Raw genomic sequence first — 24,641 nt, forward strand, 5'->3', positions numbered from 1 at the left:
ATTAAAAAAAAAAAAACTTTAAAAAAAAAAAAGAAAGATAACCTTGTGCTTTTAAAGCTTGTGCTGTGGTGAATAATATGTAGGTAATAGTTACATTGCAGACCTGTGTCAGCTAGAGCAGTCTCAGACGTTGATAGCTGAAAGAACTCAGTTTGCCTATACTGGGTAGCATTTTGTCAGAATACTGCTGGCTGGGCAGAGCAGATTTGGATGTATTAGCTAGTCAGCCTAATAACCCTGTACAGACTGTATTGATTTTCTAGGAGAGAGTTTATGAACTAAATAAACTTGGGGTTGGTGTCTTAATAAACTGCTTCTCTCGGTCTGTCACATTTAGTTACAGAGCTGTGCAGTTTAGGGGGAAAAAAGGCTAATTCTGTTACAGATTGTTCACAGCAGGGTCTCCAAATTAGCCCTTTGTTTTGTAATGCCACCTTGCTTGGGCTCGCTTTGAGCACATTTCTCAGTTTTGCCCTAATGAGTTGCAACACTGATAATGTGGCTGATGATCTTTCATTGATTTCACTATCACTTGCTTGTCTGGTAATTGATCCGTTGCTGAGCCTCTAGTTAATTATATCGGCTTTGACATGGCCCGGTCCACGGGGAATTTCAAGTCTTGCAGAATAACAGTTTTAATAAAAGAGTCTATTACTGCAGGTGCTTGCTGCTGCATGCCAGTTGATTTTTGTGTTGTTTGTGTGTGTGTGTGTGTGTGTGTGTATACCTGGGCAAAAAGAGGACCGACTGTAGGACTGAAAGAAAAAGGGTGGGGGTCGGAAAAAAGAAGAGGGAGTGAAAGAGGAGGAAGGAGGAGAGAGAGACAGTGAGAGGCGAGAATACACAGGCAAAGCGATACAACAGAGCCTGAGTGGAACGAGGAGGCAGCTTGCTATTGACAGTGTCCTTAAGCCTCCCACAAATAACAGCCATTAGTGGGAAGGTCAGAAGCTGAGCAGGCAGCTTGACTGAGGCACTGAGTGCCACTTCAGAAATCAAGAGGCTAGCAAATTTTAGAGGGAGTTTAAGTGGGTAATAGCTGGCAGTAAAGGTACAGTCACCGTTGACAATTGACTCTTAGGGGCTTTTCCTGCCCTCCCCCCCTCAAGAATATTTTTATTGACCACAGGTGGACTTAATATATTTTAAGGCAACAATTCTTTGGGTTCTTGTTTGTTTCCTCTCAGATATTGAATTTGCTTCTTTTGAGACTTTTTTGTGCTTAATGGTGGTGAACTGGAGGGAAGTTTAACAGAAAAGCTTTCAGGAGATGTCGGTTCTAGAGGGGAAGGCACATTTGTGTCAACATAGTGTACGTTTTCTCATCTTTTCTCATTGTCCACTAATAACACCGAGCTGCCATTGAAGCTCTTTTCTGTTTCTTTTGTTGTTTCAGAGAGTAAGGTTTATTGTTATTCTTGAGTTAAGAAGGAGCAAGGAGAGTGGTACATTTGTCCTCAATATTTGTAGGTGGTTGAAGATTAATGTTCCTTACATTTTAAGTTTAGGAAAGATGGCTTTTTCCTGCTGACTACTTTTATGAGATGGCATGAATTTAGCTTTCCATTTGGAAGTTACTGTTTATGTACAGTACATTTTGTTCAGTTCTGCTTTTCCATAAATAAGGTAGATAAATACTATTTAATAAATAGATTTTTTGTTTTAAAACTGGTTTAATTAAAAATATGACATGCCATCAAGGTGGTATTTCATCAGGCAGGAAACTGTTATAGAATTTTCCATAGAGATCTCAAATGAAAAATGGAGTTTTTATATTCATTACTTTTTGCCTGAAATGGGATAGGCTTTTTTTTTTTTCCTTTATCTTTTTCTTTTTTTTATGATTTGAAAGGCTATTGTAGTTCCTATCTAGGAACTTTAACCAGGGATTTATTTTTTCTACTTTTGAACTTTAAGAAAAGGTATACTTCTCCTTTGCCATTCAGTTTCTCTTTACTTAACATCTTAAGGTTAGTAAATAGCCCGAGGCACTAGATATTAAATAGCATATATTTAATTTGCAGATATTTATTGTATATCTTCTATGTTATAAAAACGCTAAATTTACTTATTTATTCTTAGAGAATAAGGTCACATCTCTATGTATATTATTTTCTCTATGAGTTTATATGTGGTTATAAATAGCTCAGTACATATCATAACGACTTTTTAGGAGATAACATTTACATCACAACTGTACCAACTTTACATTCTCTTACGGTTGTATATCTTACATTCTTCCAGTATAATAATAATAATAATAAACTTAGATACTTCAGTTTTACAAATGTTAAAGACTGGTGCCAGCTACTGCATGTTCTGTCAGAAATCATTGTTGGGAAGAAGTCTGGTGGAAGGGCCCTAGCTTCGCCTCACCCCTTGCATAGCGATTGTGGTGTTGCTTGGAGTGTGGACAAGGGTGTATCTATCTGTGTTTCCGGAGAGGGGTGAGTGCAGGGTGTCTTGGTGCCTGACAGTGGAACAGTACAGTTGACTCCTAGCTCTGCTATCCAATGACATGCAGTGGCTGGGAGTTTGAAGCTGATGGTTGGGTCTCCAGTGCTCCTGCACACCTGACAGGCAGCTGTTAAACTGAGCAAAGGCAAGCTTGGGGAGTCACAATCTATGCATAAATGATAGGGATATCTGTGCAGAAGGTGTGAAAGAAGCTCTGACCCCCTCCTTCCCCCAAATCTCTCCCTTCCCAAATGAAATGCACAGTTCAGCCAGCTTCTTAACTATACTACACTCCTGCTGCCAAAAGGCTCAAAAAATCCACCTTCACTTTTCAGTCAGAAGAGGCAGAAGTGGATGTGAGAGAAAGAGAGACACAGAGAGACAGAGAGCCAAAGAGGGCAAGAGACTTGACTTTAAGAGACTCCTGTACTGACAACTCCATGCAGTTCGGAACAAGAACGACTACGGCTGAACCAGGGTTCATGGGGACATGGCAAAACGCTGACACTAACCTCTTATTCAGAATGTCCCAACAGGTAAGTTTCTTTCTTTCTTTCTTTTTTTTTTTTTAAGAAACCTCAAATTGTGTACACTTTTGTTTCTGGTATTTTTCTTTCTAGGTATTTTCTAAAATATCATTTCATAGTTAGGCTCTGTTTTGTCACAACTGTGTTATTGGAATGTGCAGGGTTACTTCATGGTTTCCCTAAGGGCTTCTTGAAAGAAAAAGGGGAAAGGACTGAAGTAAAAGAAAGCAGATGCATTTGTTGCAAAGTTTCACAGTGTAACTTGGGTCATGGGAAGTCTTATTTCTTTGTTTTCTGTTAAAAAAAAAAAAAAAGTCCCCACCCCACAAATATTTTTCTATCCATATGAATCACTTCGTCAAAGTGTAATCTCGGGGTGGGTTCTGCAACCTAATAGTCATAAAATCTAGGGGCCCTTCGAAACAGCCCGACTGACGTCTTGTGGCTGGAAGCAGCTCGATTCAGACCCGAGGGGAGAGAGGAGGCTGCGCAGGCTTCGCACACAGCGACGAGGTTTGCTGGAGGAGTCGGCGTGTGCGGCGGGCTGCGCCGCCTCGGTCCGCTCCTCCGCGCCTCCGCGCCGGTCAGGCGCCTCCGCGCTCGCCCTGTGCTCCCCTGGCCGCTCCACTCCAGCTCCGGCACGCCCGCTCCCCGCCCGCCCGCCCGCTCGCTCGCTCGCTCGCTCGCCCGCCCGCCGGCGCACTCACTCGGGCGCAGCCTCGGCGTCTTCCCCAGAGCCGCTCCTCCGTCCCTACTGCACTGGAGGCGACCTGGCTTGCAGGCTCTGCCGGGAAAGCCGACGTGGTAGCGCGAGGCCGGCGGTAAGTGACAATTAATCACCACGGCCGGCGGCTGGTACCATGCGCTCGGTGATACGCGCCCCGCGCGCCGGCTTCTCTTGCACAATTGCTGGCTCTGCGGCTCCGCGGGAGAGCAAGGGTGAGAGGAAGCGAAGGGGAAACAACCCAGAAACTTTCATCTTGGACTGTGCTCAAGTGAGGGAGGGAAGTTCCCTGGTGCCTCCCTCCTAGACACGTCTTGCTTTTCAAAAGCCTACACCAAACCCACACAAAGCAAGAGTTAGTTTGATATTACCTCCACAGCACGGAAGTAGTACTGACAAATACGTACGTATACTTGGATTTTAAATTGATGGCGGTTAAGAAATTATTATTTTTGCACTCATTTAAAAAAACACTGCAGCTACTTTCTTTTAGAAAACCTTTTTGTTTGTAAGAGTTCACGGAACTTGAATACTTTGACTTAGATTTTAGCAATTATTGATGATAAAGGAAAGAAAACAATTTGCCAGGCGCAAACTGCTGTAAGTTTAGATATACATTTGCAAAAAGGGTAATATATACAGCCAGGGTTTTATAGCATTTAGCTAACCAACAGTTTTATCACACAGGTTGAGAAAGGATAAATGCATTTGAATAAGGTATATTTTGACATATCCTGTAGAGGGACCCTGATTACTGCTGATACAGTAAGCTGGGATTTAAATGCAATCAACACAAACCCAATAAGCAGCTCTTTATGTGCAATTTCCCATTCTTGCAAGTGGAAAGTTCATTTCCACACAGAGATGCTTCTTGTCACCGCACAATGCTTGGAGAGGTATTTTTCTGCAACATACCCCAGCCTGGGTGGCTCTCTCAGGGTTGGAACACAGAGTGTGTTTCCCAAACCTTAGTACCAAATAACTTGGCACACTTTCAAAATTGGATGTCACCTTTAGGGTTTTCCCTTAGTTAATGGAGATCCTGTGTGTTTGTGTGTGTGTTTGTTGGAAGGGAAGATAGGTTTAGGTCTCCCTCTAGCTAGAAAAGAGTTAATAAAACCAGAAAGAGATAATGATCAATTGATAAATGGCTATTGAACCACGTAGATAGTGTTAGATTGCTTCTTTGGCACCAGCCCATTTCCAAGTAGATTTGAATCTAAGGAGACTTTAAGTTATGGAAAGCATTTTAGCTAAAAAACAAATAAAAGTAAAGGTAAATAATATAAATGGGTCAGAATTAGGAAATGATTTGAAATTGCTCAGAGAGAAAAACTTGTCCAACTAAGCTATTAGAATGTCTTTGATCTGGCTGTTTATGTGGGTATATAAAGATCTGTTTTGCATGTACCTGTGTATATGTGTAAGTAATAGCGAACATCAGTGTCTAAATGAAAAGAAATACAGAGAAGTAATTTCTGCTTAATCAGTACTACATAAAACTATTTAATATTAATTACACTATTACACAGTAGTGCAACAAAGAAAAATAATTTTTAGAAAGTTGTGATTTAACTATATTTTACAGTATGTTTTCTGTATTTTGGGAGTTTTGATGTCGTTAGCTACCCCTTCCCTCCCCCCTTTTTCTGTCATTGTTACTAAATGTTTCCCTACCGTGCATTTTTACAACGCATGTTAAAGAGGATATGAACTTACATGTTTTTTCCTCTTCAAGATGGTATTTTAGTTTGTATAAGTATTATGTAAACTTAAGTTTAAACTATGTGTATAAAAGTATGTATGTACTGTACATGATTAATATGTTCTCTTTTCCTATAGTTCTTCAACAATGCTGATTCAGCATGTGTGTGTGTGTGTGTGTGTGTGTGTGACAGAGAGACTTGAAATGATATCTCTGATATCCCTTGAAGCCAACAGTTTCAAGGGATATTAGTTCCTATATACACATTAAGCTGGTTTTTCTTACAGGTAAAAGTTTGTCCAATTTAATCAAGTATGCAGAATTCTGCACATCTGATTTCTGAGGCATAAAGAGGTTCTTTTACATCATGATTACTTTAACTTCTAAGTAAAATTCATTTAGCTGATGAAATGGTTTATTGGGCACATTTTTCTTTAAAAGTTTCTTCAATAATATAAAAACTAATATTTCTCTGGTCATTTCTTGAAATATTAGAAAAGTCTGACTAATGGGGCTACTATGATAAAAGATTTCAAAATGAGTTATAAAGAATTCACTCACCAATATTTACAGAAAAACTTGTGAGAAATGGCTCATGAATACTGAAATTTAATAATTCAATTTTATGTCTTCGTAGGTAAGACAGAAGACCTAGGAAATAGGGATATGAAAATCTTTGTCTTTTGTCTAATATGAGCAAAGTTGGATCTGCTTAAATGTAAATCTTTCATTCTAATACTAAGAAATATACATCACAATCCAAAGCCAATTGAGATTTGGGAGTGAGCATCTTCCCCTAAAGTTTGAGAGAGACTATTTGACCGTATTTTCCTGATTCTCCCTCCACCTTGATATTGAAGTGTGATTTTCTCAAAAGGGATCATTTCTTTGTATGTAGACATATTTTGAGAACCTTAAATGGTGTGACTCTTGACTTTTGTAAATAGCATTCTTCTTTGGGCCAGTTTGATCAATGACAGATGGAGAATGAACCTTATTTTGCCTATTTTAGTCTCATGATATACTATTGTTAAAAGCAAAAATTAATGGCCTGCTTTGGAAGTTTGTTTTTTTTTTTATAACCACATTTTAAAAGGTGATTTTTTTCTATTTTCACAAATACTTTGAGCATTTGAGAGAAAGAATAGCAAATAAAATTCAGCTACCTTAAGGGATGGAATAATCTAATCTATTTTAAAATCTTTCCAGAAGTGAAGCCATACAGGTAAATGGCTATTGCCCACATTTTCACATATTACTAGACGCATTTACCTTTTATTATTGGTGAGGTATATTTAACCTGTTTCAAATAAAATGTAGATCCTTTAATAAGGTCACTTTTCAGACTTGAGTGAAATGAAATACTAAGTAAGAATTATAAATGACTCTGTGCATCATTATGTAGTAATTTAGGATTCACCCAGTGATGTAACAAAATTAACAACATAATTTCATTGTGAAACTGTGTCTTATTAAAGAACAACTGTCTGACATTCTCTTACAGTTGCTTTATTTAACTTCATGCAAATATTATTAGTAGTGACATTTTTCTATTGTGCATTAGATTCTCTCATTAGCATGATGTGTTAGTTATCACCAGAGATATCATTTCCTAGATAGGTGAGGGGCAAACCAAGAAAGCTAAAAATTAAATCAACGATTTATATTAATACCAGAGCATCTGCTCACCAGAGATATGACAGAGTAAAGCAAACTTTCTTACTATATAAAACTCTTTCACCTTTCAGAAAAGTGACAAATAAAATATATTATAAGAAATATATAATAACCTTGCTGGGATCCATTTAAATGCCTGCTCAATATGAATTTTCTTCAAAAAGTCTTTTAATTCTTCCTATTCACACAGGCAAACAGTTTCAGTTTGTGCAAACTATATTTTAAAATGGAAATGGTTTTGTCTGACTCCCCAGACAAATAACTTGAATATTTATTCACTAACAACTTAAAAGGCACGTATACACTATTTCTTATGAATCAGATGCCTAATTGTATATTGTGGTTTGATTCTTCTTTATAATTCATACAACACATTTTTTATTCTAAACACTATCTCACTCAAATAGACATCCCTGTTAACATAGGACGCGTATTCTTATTTAATCAAATCCATCAGTAAAGCATTGATAGTTAATAGTCTTTGAAAATGACTTTCATTGCCAGACATTATCCATCTCTAGGTTTCTTTCTGCACTTTTCTTTTCTTTTTTTACTCCCCTCCTTATAAGATGTTTTGGTAATCCTCTCTTACTAAAAAAAGATTAAATTAACTCATGGTCTTGATGCTAAAATAAATATACTAAGAGGTATGCAGTTTTAGCCTGTTGAATTACTAGGCTACTATGTCCAATTTGGGGTGTCGCATAGTTTGAGTGATAATATGTTTTATTTTGAAGTTTCAACAATAGACACTATGGTATGTATTCAAATGTAATTTTTAATAGCCTTCTGATAGTGTAACACTAAAATAGGAAGATTTGGGTATTTGTTAAAGTACAAATTATAGCATAGAGACAGGTGCTTATCTTTTGGCCTACACTTTGAAGGTCTGTGGATAACATACTGACATCGCTTAATAGTTAATATTTAATTTGTAATGCAATGGGAAAATGGTAGCTTATATGTAGAATTCTATGTACATGTAAATATTGTTGCAAATAAAGCATGTACAAACATACTCTCAGACGTGTATGTGGTTTGTGTTAAAAACCTATATACAAATGTCAGGTTTATTTTCAACATGATTCACTTAAAAGAATTTGAACATAGTAGGTTATCACTTTGAAATTATTTAGTTTTTTCACCTGTCTTTCATCTGCATACAGGTCCATTTTATTTGTGTAATTTGTAAAGCCTTTTGCTAAGGTGAGTCAAGTAACCGCAGTTGAAAAATAAATCCCTAAAGGTGCAGATATCTTATGTATAATTGTTGGTATTTTTTTAGAATTATATTTATGAGTGTATCTTCATATTCACTAATAAATCCAATTATTCATGCATAGCTTTATGGAAATCTGATTAATGCAGTGACAGGACAGATTTGGGCTACCACAGCAGCACATCCTCCCACTCCTGTGTCAGGGTTAAGAGCTGAGGCAAATCCTCCCTAACTAATTAGATGCTGAGTAAGGCATCTTAGAGAAGTAGGGGCAAAAGTGAATGGGTCACAGTCAAGGCAGGATTGCAAGGACTCTAGTGATAGTGAAAGCATTTAAGTTTGCCAGGTTGTTGTGACATAGGGAGCTGATTCCAAAGGAACAGTCCGTTACAGATAGTATGCTGGCGTCATCCTCTTCAATGAAAAACAAAAATCCTAGTGCTTCTCTCTCTCTACCTTATGTACATGACACACACTCCAAGAAAGTTACATTGGGCGTCTGCCCAATCTATCTGTAAAGATTTTGAGAGGATTTTCCTTATAAACATGAATAGCTAATGATTCTGTATAGCCAAGAGGTATTTTGTGAACTTGGCACTCTAGAGTAGAACATATATCAAAAAGAAAGAGGAAAAGAAATTGGAATGTGCTTTTACCTTATGTCCGTAATGTAAACCATAGTGTTTGAATTGATCTAGGAATTAATTCCTTTTCCCCGACAGAGTACTGTCAAGAGAACTTTGTAGTAGTAGAGAAAACAAGAGTGAATCATGGGCTGATTTTTTTCAGAGAGAGATATTTTCTCTGGGACTCCCTGCTTATTATTGTCAAAGGAACATGGAATATAATGGTTCCAAGATTTCCCTTCACATAAGTTTTGGATCCTAGTTTGTTATGTGTGTAGAAAGAATTCTTCACCACATGGAAATCCTCTTGTACCTTTGGTGGTATGTTTTTGTGGTGTGTTTGTGGTGCTACTCAATGACCACCTTTCTCTAGGCCTTGGTCAGAAGATTGTTTCCAGGGGGTGCAGGTGGGGGGCCTAGGAAATGATCGATCTTGTCCCTATCTGCCAAAGCTTATGCCATTTTTTATTTCCAAAAAAGCAGCTGGCTCCCATATTTTGCTAGGAGATCGTCATCTCTTGAAGGATGGGGTGGGGATGGGGGGAGGAAGGGAGTTAAGGAACTTTCACATCTATTTTTTAGCTTTAGAGAAATAAAGGAAAGAGACAAAATTCAGGAATAACAGCCTTTATGTACTGACATATAAACAAACGTGTATAACAGAAGGAATTTTTTTCTTTTGAGAAAAACTAATAACATATAGAAAAAATAAGATAGAGAAAATAATTCTGAGCAACTTAAGCTCTAAGAAGTTTTAGTATGTGCAGATAACATCCCAAAAATGATGCCTGGGGCTGGGACATCCAAGGTACCCGCATTTCTTCGTGGAACATGACCTGGACTGCTGTCTTCCCCAGATTTTTTGGGGGGATATAAAAGTATAGTTTTATTTTACCTTAGAAAGAGAAAGGGAGTGAGAGAGGAAAGAGTGTAGGGAAAGACTGAGAAGAGAGCAGGGAGATGGCATGGCATCCCAAAGAGAGGAAGGAAGAATGCCCACCCTTCCCCAGTTTTAAAAGAAAGTTTAGACTAGGAGAAATAAAAGTATTGATTCTTTTTTAATTTGTACATTCCCTGTAGGGAGCCTTGCATATTTCACAGTGTACATTCAAACCCTCAGGTGAAAAATTTATGACTGGTGTTCATTTGGGTGAAGACAGTGTGCAGTGTCATTTTGTTCAAATGCTGTATGTAACATTTCATGCCACAAAGTACAGAGATCAGGAGAAGAGAGGAATCGCGTATTTTTTCTTCATTCACAGAGCTTTCCTTGATGCAAATTCTCATGTAAAAACAGTGCATTACTCAAACTGGCTAGTTTAGAAATCAAATTCTGAGCTTATTAATCATCATTCCAATTAAAAAAAGAATTGATCCTTTAACAACAAAATAATATCCTTTTGTTTTTCTTTAATTATGCCCATCAGTTTTTCATTTCTCTCTGTAAAGAAAATGAAAATAATCTTGAACAGTAGGAAGTCACTCATTGAAACAACTGATTCTCTTGAGCATATCTGACATCTTATTTATGCAATACTTTTGAACTGTAATGTTATTTTGCTACTGTCTTTAGGGTTTTTTATGTCATTAAGGGTGGGGGGAGTCATTTATAAATCTCATTCTTATTTGGTTGGCAGAAATTTACTTAATGACCTAAATACAAGGTTAGCTGGTTCTTTCTTCCTATCTCCTTTCTTATAAACCTGGTTTCTTTCTCACTTCGTTCTTTCCCCCTCATCTCTCTGATACTGAATACTTAACTTTCACTGGCTGTCGTTGCCTTTGTGTAAAGGAATTAAAATGTACCTGAAATGTAACAGTGATTGAATAAAGCACCCTTTTGCCAAGTATCATTCTGGTAGAGATATGGGAAAGAGGTGCCACTGTCAGGTGTGGTTCTTTGTGAGTGCTGACAAGATTGCCCGAGTTTGCCATAGAAAGGTTCTTTAAGTAAAGGACATGATAAAAACGTGTAGCCAGGGGCCTGTGCTTATCGTTCAGAGGCACTGAAAGGTAGCCCAGTTTGATCCTTACCCTGTGTAAGAAAATACTTGGCTAAAGAGAGATTTTGCTCTCCTTTTTGACTCTCTCTCTAAAGTAATTCTTGAATTTATCATTTTGTGTAGGTCTAGCTACATGAGAGCATTGCTTTAGAAGGAGAAAAAGATACAAAGGGCAATGCAATGGGTTAAAGGAATGACTATTTGGGGCACACGGCAGCTAATAAGAGTTAACTGAAACATTTAAAAAAGGAATGGAAAGATTGCAGGGCTGGTATTAATGGATAATAGTACAAAATTAAAATTTAAAGCTCACAGTATACACAGCACCCAAGGAGCATTCACTATTGTTTTATGTTTAATAAATTTTAACTCATTGTCTCACAAGGTGTAGAGATTGTTAAAATTGACAATATTAAAAAATATTCTGTATGGGGAAGACATAGCTTCTAGTATTGTACATGCTGTGCTTTTGTGTGACTGCCATGGATTTTTCAAATATATTAAGGTGTGTTTTAGTGGATATTGCTTTTCTAGGCTGTTCTTCACAATTCACATTTGATGCTTAGAGTGCCTGAATTGGGTGTCTGAAACAAAAAAAATCAGGATATTAAATATTTTGCATGACAAAAATAATTATTTTCAGCTGGGTTAACCTAATAACAAAACTAATATTAAAATGAGAACCTTCATTAGCAAGGTTTTCATCATGTTTTTCTTCCCCTCCATTAAAATTGGAATCAAGTAAGACTTCATTGACTTAAATCATTAAGGTGGCTGTTTGGGGCGCCTAATCGGGCATAGGTAAAGAAAGTTGCCCACCATGGTGCCCTTTCTCAGTTTTGGAGGGCTGTACACATGGGAGGGACACCACCTGCGAGACACGGAGAATAATGATGGAATGAGCATGTTCATGAGAGTGTCTCCTGAGTGAGAATGCCTGCAAACCTCCTTGTTGTTCACCTCATGTCCAAACCTAAAGACTATAATATTGCCTTTTTAAAAATTCTTTCTTTTTTAGGTATAAATATTAGAGTACCAGAAAGACCCAAAACCAAAGTACTGCTCTAGACTTTGTGGAAGGATTTACTGTCTTGTTATGGAAAATATTAAAAATCCCATATTGCCACATGGTGGTGCATTTATAAGTGGTAGATAGACACACAGAAAGTAAATACCTACAATTATTGGTTGATGGCAGTTAGCTGGCTTATTTCTAGTTATGTTATGGATTTGCTAATGGCTGTCTCAAATACAATGAGTGTACAGATGGCTGACCTCAAAGAAGTCCTTCCCATCTTAGGAATCTTGTTGTGATGCTTCTTACGCTGGTTAGTCTTTTTGCTCCCTGAGTCTGTCTTTTTGGTGAAGCTCAGTGTCATTCATTGGGAAATAGCATGACTGTTTCTTATTTTGTCATTTGCCATTTTCAACAAGTGAAAAACCAGTTTTCTTCAAGTAAGTTAAAATTAAGCTAGGATAGACAAAATGAGACTCTGACTCAAACTTCAAATGTCTCATCATTTCCTTTCCTAGCCACTTTTCTTTGTTTTCTTGGACAACTTTGAGAAGTAACGGGATTAAATACGTCTTAAAATATGTTCCCAGTCCTATTATCCACTAAGTAGAGTTCATTGTGGAGAAGAATTTTTCCATTTTTACTTTATTTTTGACATTTATTATAAAGTAAGTAGGAAGGAATAGGAAGAATTTGAAGTTCAACATCTGGGAGAGCTTGTTTCGGTAGCCAGCCGGGAAGCCAGAAAACTGGCTTCATACAGGTGAGATGTGTTATGGGAATAAAGGCCGTGTGCATTTAATGAACCCCGCCTGCCTGTCAGCTTGGTTTTTCATGCACCATTGTTGTTCAAATAAGAAAAAGAGTGTTCACAGCCTGTGGTGAGATTAGGGTAATGAAAATGAAGTGTTAATCTGTTGATAGGAAGCACAACCTATATCCTGCATCCCGGCCACGTTCATGCATGTGTAATATATTCCAGGTTTTCTCACGACCAGAGAAGCTTGGATGTTCATTATAACTAAAACATCCTTTTAGTAAAAGTGAGAAGTGGGTCGTTTGACTTGAGTAAATAGTTATTTTAAATAATTTCATAATAAACCAACTGCTGTTTGCCTTCTGAGTATTCTGATAATCTGCTGTCCTGTATGTGCTAGCAGTTGGTACTTTTGATCTTTTAGTTTTTTAAAAACAAATGCAGAATGCCAAAATGAGCCTCAGCATAAGTGTACTTTGAGATACCCTTTTGTAGAAATCAATGATTAATAGACAGGAGTTAAGTGAAAGCATTTGCCTTTCTTCCCGTAGAACACAGATTAAATAAAATTAAACATTCATCATATCTTTTTTTCATTTTTCATCTTAAAACAATTAAGTACAAACAAAAATAACAAAATTGAGAGGCTTCTAGAACTCTTTTACACATCTGGACTTAGCTGTCATGATATGAACCTGAGGAGACTAGCTGAAAGCTTTGGTCATCATGGGAGGGAATGGATTATGTTTATTCATAAAATTACCGTTCTATTATGTTATAAAAGTTAAATCAACATGAGTATAATCACGTATATTGTACTTTTTTCAGAATTCTTTTATAGTTCTTTTATAATTTTATCCAGTAATTGAGAAGTTTTAATTTTTATTCTAAAGTCATATGCTTTAAAAAGAGAGAAAATAAGTTTAGTCTTAGATTACAGTTCAAGGCCATTTTTATGTAGGCTACCTTGTAAGATCATCTCTTTAAAGAAGTACTTTAAGAACAGATTTGGAAAAAAGTGTAAAAGGGTTAGGGAGAGGTAAATTAATAACTGAGTTCCAGGTGTTTTTTTTTTTAATTGCTCAAATTTCACACATAATGGAAATTATGGAAAGATACGTCCCATAAGGATTTTATCATACTGTCATTCAGATATAAGGCCTAAGACTACATTTATGGAGTTCATACTTAGAGTATTTTCTCTTTCCCTATTCAACTAGGAGTTACTGAATGCAGTATGAATCATTATGACTTTGTGAACTGCTTACTTAAAGTTGTTAAGAATCAAGATAGTTTGAGGATTAAAGTCTGATTGTGAAGTAAATTTGGCATGTGTTCAAGGATTACCTTAGGTAAAGGTGCAAGAAAAATGCTTCCTTTAGGAAGGAAATACCTAATTAAAAAAAATCTTTCAAGCATCTGTTCCGTTGATAAAACATAATTTAAAAACATTAAACTGTGGTTGATCAAAATTTTACTCTAATTAGTTGGTAAATAACTGGTCAAGCCTACTTAGTACAATTTACATGATAGCTAAGCATTTCTTTACTGTAGTAGTACATCAGAGATTGTAATGTAGTTGGGTGAAATGAAAAGGTATTTTCTTCCCACTGCTATAATGGTGTTATTTTTAATTTGCTTGTAATAGCCACTATTATTTAGAAATGCTGTGTTGTTGTGGATGATTGGAAATAATGAAATATAAAGATTTTTTTCCTTACACTTGCTTTCAGTTAAGAAAAAAAGCAAATAGAAGTACATGGTGACTTTGTCATAGACATCTGCTTTTAGGTAATAATCATTTTTAAAGAAATATGCCATGACTTTTTGGGTCATTTGAACCCATAATAATGTCTGTTTAATGTGAGTATAAATGTCAGATGGTGGCATACATATGGAGTCAGTAAAGATGAATATTTGCTGTGATAATATTCATGCATCTTAAATGTTGACTTTTAAAATTTACCCCAAAGACATATTCTATTTTCATATTAGGGTCCGTTTTCACTTAAGTACATGATAGCTCTGGAAAGGAAGTGCAGAAGTGTTAACATGTGAAGGAACAAAATCTGAGTAATAGCTTCACAAGAGCATCTTTTATGGGCTGCAAAAGAGAATGTAGCTGATTGAAAACCAGTGTCTAAAGATTATTGAACCATTGCATAAGGTTAGGTCATTGGTTCTGTTTTCCTATGTTTAAAAATTTTTAGTTATGAAAATGAATTTCCTTTGCTTTGCACTTATGTTTTATTGAATAATTACATTTTGCAATAAAATCTATTGCCCACTGTTTTACATTGTATAAACTCATGAAATGTGTTTTTAACTCTATTCTTAAAACACCTTTCTTTTTTTCTTCCACAAACTCTGCAAACTCTCTTTGGAGTCACTGGACATTTTAAAGGTTAGTAGTTGCCTAAAGGGGCCATGTGGAGGTAACAAAAATTAAATGAGTAGAGTGAGTCTGGTGGGGACTGTGGTGGACCAGAAAGCTCATGTCTCAACCACAGCGAGTTAGCTGCTTCTTTGCTCCTGCCAATTGTTGCCAGGTGGGAATGCAGGCCCAGTGTTACCAGATCCTCCTCCTCCTCTTCTTTTTAAAGAGAAGCCAGAAATTGAGATTTTTTATATGAAATTTTCTGATTTTGAAATCTTGGCAAACTACTCAAATATTTTTTAAACTGTGTGGTCCAAACAAAACTCATCTGCAGGCTATATTCAGCCCTCTGGCTGCCAGATAGAAACCTTTGTTTTAGATAATATTTTAATGGATAAAGATAATAGTTTCATTGCATGGGATCATTCATCTTGGAAATTCCCCGTTGGGATGAATCAAATTCTTTATTTTCCCCCCTACAATTAGAAAAAATGTTCAGTAAATACATTTCTGGTGCTGATAGTTTTGATATATAGCTTTTCTCCTTGTGACCCACATCTAAAGAAAAATTAAGTGTGAGAGCAAAACAAAAAAATAATCAAATCATTTAAATAAAGTAGAAATGTAAGAAATTCACCATTATAGAGAAGGAAAAGGAGATTTCTAAAAATGGAAGAGTCCCATGGTTTGTCAGTAATTGTTGGAGATAGAAAAGCAGAATTCAACTATGTAAGGCTTTTCATCTCATCTTGGCCTTGAATCTTTGTGGGATGGCAGTAACTTACCAAGTGATTGATTATGATGTTGTAAGGAGGAGATGGACCACATGGGGAAAACTACCCTATACTAATTTGTATAAGGCCAATGTTTTACACCTACTTCAAGAAAACATTATTTATATTGTATAAGATGAGGTCTTCAATGGCTCTCTATATTTCTTGAAGGGACTTAATATATGCATAATTGAAATTCTCCAGGCAAATCAGATATCAACATTTTCAACAGAACAGGTAATTAATTGGTTTGAATTTCAAATTGAAGGTCATCCCGTTATTGATTTTCCTGAGAACAGGATACAAGAACATCTTGTTAAAATGATCTGCAAATAGGGCCTGGATGTGCCTAGGTTCTTTCTAGGGTCTTGATGGACAGCACCAAGGAACAGTGTCAGGAGCCAATCAGAAGGGAGCCATCTCTGTTGTCAACTTAGCAAGCTGTTGGTTTGCTTCCAAAATTGTAGAGAAGAGCCGAACTGAGGAAAAGATCAGAGATTAACAGTTTGTGTTATAATAAGTCAGGTATTTCAAATCAAGTGCTGGTGTAGCTTGTAACAAAGCATCTGTAAGTGTGTAAGAATGTCATTGATGTGCCACGTTCAAGAAGTTCAGTATCAACACAGCTGTGAATTAACACTTTCAGAAACCTGTCAGCTGGGAATTAGATAAAATATCTTCAGTATAAGGGGAGGGAAACACTGAAGTCAAAGCTATAGTGAACAGAGGATAAAAGAATATACCATTTTAGATGCTATTAATTTTTATAAAATAGCATTTGAGCTTTGTGTTTGAGAGAGTGTTTTATTTTTCCATGTGCCACGCTATTTTAAAGGAGTCATATCTCTTCCTGCTGTGTTTATACCTTTTGAGAATGGTTTATTGTGAAGTAATGTGGACTAACTGGGTGGCGAACATTATGCCTTTCTAAACAGGAGTAAGTATTTTAATTTTAGCTGAGCTAACCAGGTCGGAAATTTAATGCATCTTCATCTTATGGTTCAAAGTAAAATTCTTAATTAAAAAAAAGGAAGAGGTGGCGGTGGGGGCTGGGGGAGGCAAGTCTTCCATTCAAAATACCCTAGAGCTGTTAAGGTAGTTATTATTTCCAAGTTGACATACTTTTGTGGAGGCATGATAGTGGCACCAACCATCTACATTAAGCCTTAACATTCCACGGAACCATTTCAAGTTTATTATGAGCTTCAAAGCCTGCTTATCCCTAAGAGAATATCAAGTTTAAGCATGTCACTTTGCCATAGTCACAGTTAACTTTCTTGAATCAAAAAGTACCTTTTCATAGACTTATTTTCTACAGGTGATACTTGAAGAAATTTCCTAGTTCAGTTTGGAACCATTTTTCTGACCCACTATTTGTGCCCTCTTGAATTCTGTAGATCCATTCTGTTGGCAAGGGTAAACTATCTCCAAAGAAATGTAGCAGTGATCACAGTTCAATTTAAGTCTGTAACTTTGTGTAGACATTCTTTTGCAGCTTTATTCCTGGAGCTCAAGATAGTGATCCCATTTTACCTGTTCCTAGTTGGGTTTTCATTGTAGTTCTTCAAAATGTAGTTGAGGGGTGGGAAAGAACATGTTAAAATGCTGAATCTCTCCTGATATTTGGGAGTTTCTCACCAGGGATGTCAGTAATTTAGAGAAGACTATTGGACTGTTCAGCCTGATCTCATTGATCTCATGGCGCACTGCTTCTCAGGACAGAGAATTCCCTCTTTCTTCAGTGTGAACCGCCTACCTTTTTGGAGTTTCCTGGTCTTTAGTTCCTACTTCAGTTAATAAACCATCCCTGTCTATGTCTTACATCTCAGAGATGGAATTTGACGGACTAGTCAGCACTGCAAAGGTCGTCCGAAAGCTATTGGTGGAACACTCTGCCCTTTGTTGCTAGTGATGATAATGCTACTATAGCAGTTAACTGGATGTATTAGGCTGAGCTACTTTTCCAGAATACCAAATTATCTATTTCTTTTAAACACCTGATAAAATGCCCGTTCACAAGCTGTCTCAAAAGTATTTTCAAAAGGGATTTTAACACTTCGAAATATCAGTGCTTTGGCCACAGAAGGGATAATCTGTGCACAATGTGTGTCCTTTGTATTGTTTTGCTTCTATGAAAATATTTCTGAAATTATACTCATCTTCTAAAGGTTTCCTTTTGTATGAAACTAATAATGTTCCATCATGTCTGAAACGTCAAGATGTTCAGAAGTAGTTTTCTTATTTGTAGTTTTTAGTGAAATAATACTTCAAAATTATGGATACCTGGGCGGCGCCTGTGGCTTAGTCGGTAAGGCACCGGCCCCATATACTGAGGGTGACGGGTTCAAACCCGGCCCCGGCCAAACTGCAATCAAAAAATAGCCGGGCGTTGTGGCGGGCGCCTGTAGTCCCAGCTACTCGGGAGGCTGAGGCAAGAGAATCGCTTAAGCCCAGGAGTTGGAGGTTGCTGTGAGCTGTGTGAGGCCACGGCACTCTACCGAGGGCCATAAAGTGAGACTCTGTCTCTACAAAAAAAAAAAAAAAAAAAAAATTATGGATACTTGTACATAGCTTCATTCCTTTTCACATCATTTCCCACAAGTATAAAATATGGAAATAGAATTTTTGGCTTCTGGTTATAACTTTACTGCAAAAGTAGGTTTCACCACCTTATCTTCAGATCTCCTTCACAATCTACTTAAATACAGCATAAATTATATTCAGAATTTGGCCCGGCCCTTAGCTCAGTGGGTAGGGCACCAGTCACATACAGCAAGGCTGGCAGGTTCGAACCTGGCCCAGGCCAGACAAAACGACGACAACTGCAACAACAACAATAGAAATAGCCAGTTGTGGTAGGCGCCTATAGTCCCAGCTACTTGGGAGGCCGAAGCAGGAGAATTGCTTAAGCCCAAGAGTTTGAGGTTGTTGTGAACTATGATGCCATGGCACTCTACCCAGGGCGACAGCTTGAGACTGTCTTAAAAAAAAAAAAAAAAATTATATTCGTAGCCAGGCATTGTGGCAGGTACCTGTAGTCCCAGCTACTCAGGAGGCTGAGGCAAGAGAATTGCCTAAGCCCAAGAGCTGGAGGTTGCTATGAGCTGTGTGACGCCACGATACTCTACTGAGGGCGACAAAGTAAGACTCTGTCTCTTAAAAAAAAACAAAAAATTATATTCAGAATTATAGAGAAACAATTTATAAGTGATCATGCTCTTGAGGTAGGGAAACTAGAAATAATTTTGTATTTTGCATGCTTAAACTTGTTTCGTGGCACTCTTGATATAATGTCTTGCTTACAGGAAGCATCTTTATCTTGGTTCTCACCTAAATAAAAATTGAATAAAGAGCCAAAGTGCTAAGGTGCTTGTGATTTCACTAATTTATTTTCATTTATGCTTGTATGTATTTTGCACTTAATAATTTCCCAAATGTTTGATTTGCCACATGTTCTTCTTTCTCCTAGTTTTGTTTTGTCCTAATCAGATGGGCTAGCAATTTAGGTATTTAAAATACTACTTCTGGCCTCTTTGCCTACTAGCCCTGGCAATGGAGGCCTGTACGCTGTCTATGGTGAATGTATCCTGCTTTGTAAGCCTTCTTGCTCTGTAAGCCCATCTTTTCTCTTCCTCAATAAACTTTGTTTCATGCTTGCCTTAAAAAACAAACAAATAAATAAAAATAACTACTTCTTTGGTCTCAAAATGAGTAACTGAAAACTCCGGGAAATCCCTTTAATTTACCTTTTAGTGATTTTGAATTGATCAGACTGTGTCTTGTCTTCCTTTCATGCATCCATTCAAGTTGTTTCTTACTGAGCTAGGCAGGAACATGTAAAGTACGATATGTTCTCTCTTTCCAAAATAATAGAATGAAATCAGTGATCAAATAATTTTTGTTGCAGTAATTAACAGTCAAAGAGAACTTTAATGATTTAAAATAGAATGGTTAGCATTAAGTTAAGACACTGAACAATACTTGGAAAAGTATAATGATCCGAGTTTTGTTTGGTAGGTTCTTTGTGACCTGAATATTTGTTGAAGGGACTTTAGCTTAGAGGTATATTTATCTTAGAATAATAATCATTTCATGCTGTTCATTTTTTTTCTAGTTGACCCATTTTCCAGACCTTTAAAAAACATTTTAAGTGGATGTAAATTCCATTTTAATTAGACCAGAGCAATCTAATACTGCAGCTAGCCAGGAATGGAAGAAACATGCTGGAAGTTAATACAACCGAAATCATCCATAGCCAGATAATTTCTCTGATCTTGAGAACAACCCCCTTCCCCACCTCCACAATTAAATGACCTTGTTGTTCTGGAGTTTCAACAAGACATTTAAGGTTCATTTAAAAAAATGGTTATCCTTTACAGGATTCTTTGCTCATGCGTTTTTCTTTCTTTCTTCCCCTTACTACACAGCTGTCACTGGTATGGGAGAAAGATTGGGGGAGGGGAGAGGAGGAAGCCCTGCTCAAATCGTGTCACGTAGCACTAATTCATCTGCTCTCATTAGAGCGCGCGAGGGACAGCAGTGATGGCCAAGAGCTGCACTCCGCACATGACACGCGAACAGTTTGGGGAATAGAAAATTGCTTTCTCAGGAAGCCCAGCCAATTAAGGACTTGACCATATTGAATGTCAAGTGTTAATTTAGGTTTTTCTTCATTTTCCCAGTAGTAATGCGGGTCCTGTGATGAGCAAATACATGTCAAGTAAAAGTTGATTGCATGAAGGACCTGGGTATTATATGTCACTGACAAGTCACAAATGTACTGAAGTCTTTTAACCCCTTAGGTGAGTGGGGAGGGGGAGGAGAAAGTGGGATTAATGGTACCATAATGATAAGAATAGGTAGTTTATGTGGGGGTAGCTTGGATGGGACAGACAGGAATAGTAATTCATGCAAAAAGTGGGGATAGGACAAATCCTACTCTGAGGGCATAAATAGAAACATTTGAATGGCATACATATATGTGATCCCCACTGCAAACACACTGCCCAGAATTTGTGTTCTATCTTCTAAAATTTTATGAAAATGGAAAATAGGGTACTCTTATGGTCACAAACCAGGAAATTCCTTATGAATTATCTCCCTTAAAAGAAATAAAACATTCATGAAATAATTGTACGGTTTTGGATATTTTGGCTCTTTGGGTCAGTGCAGCTTTAAAATTTCTGGCGATTATAATTTCAGTTTCCAATTAAATATTTATTTAAAAAATTGACCCTGTGTAATACCATGCATAGGAAAGATGCAAAACATAAGATTGAAAGAATGTTTTCTGTCATGAGGATCTCTGTATGGTTCTGTTTAGTCAGTTGAAACTGATAGAAGGTCTATCATTGTCTTTTTGTGCCCCGTGTTAGCACAGAAGACATTCAAGCTTCAGTGAGTGAGATAACTTTGCCTTTTTTTTAAAACTAAATTTTGAATGTTGCCCATCATGTATAGCATCTCATTTCCATTCATCAGCATTCATTTACATATGAATGTCCTGAAAAAAAGAGAATGTCTGTTTCTGTTGCAGTTGTTGAAATGGCAAATAAAAATGCCCCCACAGTTTAAAATATTGTTGTGTGTAGCCTAAGCAATCTTAGACACAGAATTGTTACTTGCACTCTGGTTACTTTTTCCTTTATATGTAGAACTGCTTTTCCCTTCATATCTTTGAAGACATGTTCTTAATTAAAACATCCTCTTGAAACTTCTGTTTATTCTAAAAATTTTAACACACTTGTCTTTGTGTGTTGACAATGCTTACAACCTTGAAAACTTCAGTCTGCTAATTCTTTAATTTTCGCAACAAAAATTACTATTGAACTCTTTTTCTGCCTCTTTCCCCATAAGGTTAGAAACTGTGCTACCATTATATTAAAAGTTAACTAAATTTTTTATGGGAATAATTAGGAAATAATTGCAAGAATCTGATGTTTAATATTAATAAAATAGATTTTTCTTAAGAAAGAAATAGTTCCTCTGATTAGGCTCCTGAATGCCGGGATGGAAAATCAGTTCTTTAACATCCCCCCTCCCAGTCCCCAAATTAACCAAACAAAATAAGCTTAGCTCTTCCTTCCCTTCCTATTTTGATAAGCAGCTCCGTCTGTGGAACTCGGGTGGCATTGCGAGAATACTGTTTAATTAAAATCCAATTGTCAGCAGCTTCTCTTCCGCTGGGTGTGCTGAGAGACTTAAGTAAGATTCCATAAAGTAAATTCTGATGGTGGCAGCTCGGGTTGCTGATTCAAGTTATTCCTTCTCTTCTGTGTCACTTTTGACGGATGGTACCTAATGCAATCAACCACAGGCCAACAGCCTTTCTTTGGTTGCTTTAGTAACTGGACCAGGAGTTCCCCTCCTCCCTCCATATTCCCTTCAGTCACTCACTCCTCCCAGCCACCCCCAGCAGTACTTAAGTCCAAATGGAAAAGCGAAGAGAACTGCGGCTCTACCTAGGACAAGCTGACAGGCTTTCCCTAAACCTCCATTTCCCAGTGGTGAAGCTGAAGCTGCCTCCCTTTGCGTGCGTTTTTGATAAATTTAAGAAGTCAAATCGCTGACACAGATAGATAATCCAAGTGTATAGGGTGAAGAGTTATAAATTAACACATTATTCCCTCTTAATGTGAAATACTTGAGAATGCATTTTCTCAGTCCCCTGACATCTACCCAGTGAGGGCTCCCATTGTACTTTTCAAGTGGCATTGATTTGTTAAAGCGCTGAATTAGCATCTCCGGCCAGCTGCCTGATCCTCTGTTGTGTCGTGGGGCTCCAATTCTTCCTCTCTTCCCCAGCCATCCCTTTTTTTCTTCAATCTTTTTTTTACCGTCCCTTCCCCTACTTTTTCTCAGCTTCTTTCCATTTCGCTCCTCCCCAACTCATTCTTAAGTCTCTTTATTTCTTACCCCTTCCCTTCCTGCTGATTCCTTTCACTTTAGTTTTCATTCCGCTCCCTCCCTTTGCTTTTTCTTCCTTCTCTCTTTTGTCCATACATCTCCTTCCCTTTCTCATCTCTTTGCCTCCAGTCTGAGCTTCTCCCTCACTCAGGCTTAGTCTGTTTCATTGTGTGTAGATTGGTTTTATTTTTTAATTTTTTTTGGCAGGGGGTAGGTATTTGAGTTGGCTTAGCCAATCACATTGCTCCAAATGAAGTCCATCAGCCCTCACCTGTCTGCATGTGCTCTTTTTGATAGACGTTGGTGTGAAAAACCTCACCTCTTTTGCTTTTTAGAAATTGAAAGGTAACTTACAGAAGTTAAAAACTTGTCTTTCTGAATGTCATTTAACATAGTAAAGTTTGTTTTTTTTTTGGTTTGAGGAAAGTAGATGGTTATTCCAGATTTGATCATCTCACATTGTCCCTACAAAAATAAGTTAATATTTCAATAAAACTTTTGTAATTTTTGGAAACTTTTGTATTTTAGTGAACTTATTGATGATTTTTTTCTTTCCCAGGCTCTGTATTGTTCTAATTCTGCTTATTGTATTGGTACATTGGCATAAAGTGTCTTTCATTGTGGTATTTGTATCATGCTGCGATTTCCTAATATGTTATGCATCATTGCAGTGAATAATTAGATTATAAAATCGTTTAGAAATAAAATGAGATTGCTTATCCCGTCTTTTAGTGATGTATCCCTAAGTTCCAGAAATCTTCAGAGGACAGGCTTTATGACTGAGGCTTCCACATGCTGTATGTGCAGTCTCATAGACTTTCACTCTTCATGTTCCCTGGATATTGGTCCACGCTATTTGGGATCACTGTGTTAATGTGACATAAGCAGCAAGTATATCTGTTCGGACTTTAGAAATTATCCTTTCTAATTTTAATCTATAGCCTGAGGTGGTTCTGTCTTCAATTTTACTGGGTTTCACACTGATAACATCAAAGTTGGAATTTGAATAAACACATTGATAATAAATCAGATTACTTGAAAAAAATCAAATGTCTGTATTACCATGTTTTTTATTGGTTAAACTGACAGTTTGATATCAGTGTTCACATTTTGAAATGGAAGTATTTCACATAGGTTTTGATAATCTTTGCTTGTAAATTAGGTTGATCTTGGACACCTCCCCCATATAATTCCTCCTGCTTTTTTTTTTTAATTAATTGCTGTCCTCCTCTCTAGAATTAGCATGGCTTGGCTAAGGTGAAGGGATTAGAATGACTTTTCTAGACATGATAATGTCTGTTTAAAGGAATGCAAAAGAAAAAAGTCTTTTAACTAGGGCTTAAGACTAATTCCAACTACTAAGGAGACAAAAATTACTCTAAAGAAGACAATTTTGTTTTATTTTATATGTGCATGTTAACTTGCTTTGAGATCATCATTTTGTATTTTAGGGTATTTTCTTAGATGAAGTAAGATGTTCTTCATTTATTACTGAAAGGAGACATGGCCTCACTCTAGGAGATTAAAGCTGGAACACCTTCTGCCAGAATAATCACAGCTCACCTGGCTGTAGCTGGGGGCCAGGGCCAGAAGAAGGGAATTTTTAGAACTGTAACTACAGTGGAGAAGAGGAATAATAATAGGACAGGGTTGAAAGTGAAAGTGCCCTGTATGAAAATAATTAATAATATTAGTGATCCGAAAAGGGGGGAAAAATATAGTAGTGGGTAAAACAAAAAGGGGTATTGGATGGCGCCTGTGGCTCGAGTGAGTAGGGTGCTGGCCCCATATACTGAGGGTGGAGGGTTTGAACCTGGCCCCTGCCAAACTGCAACAAAAAATAGCTGGGTGTGGTGGTGGGCGCCTGTAGTCCCA

The 24,641-nt window shown here is 37.1% G+C and overlaps 1 protein-coding gene across 8 annotated transcripts in view; it reads left to right on the plus strand.

Moving 5' to 3' along the window:
- BNC2 (basonuclin 2) overlaps nucleotides 1–24,641 on the plus strand; it is a 485,316-nt gene that overhangs the window by 146,134 nt on the left and 314,541 nt on the right. For 6 of the 8 annotated variants that reach the window (XM_053572246.1, XM_053572235.1, XM_053572240.1 and 3 more), the window contains one exon: nucleotides 2,793–2,993. The exons of the other annotated variants lie outside the window; for them this stretch is intronic. In XM_053572246.1, coding sequence (XP_053428221.1) covers nucleotides 2,793–2,993 — 201 coding nt within the window. The remainder of the gene's footprint in view (nucleotides 1–2,792; nucleotides 2,994–24,641) is intronic. 8 annotated transcript variants of the gene reach the window in all.

The sequence above is a fragment of the Nycticebus coucang genome, chromosome 2 (assembly GCF_027406575.1).
Source record: "Nycticebus coucang isolate mNycCou1 chromosome 2, mNycCou1.pri, whole genome shotgun sequence".
NCBI lineage: Eukaryota > Metazoa > Chordata > Mammalia > Primates > Lorisidae > Nycticebus > Nycticebus coucang.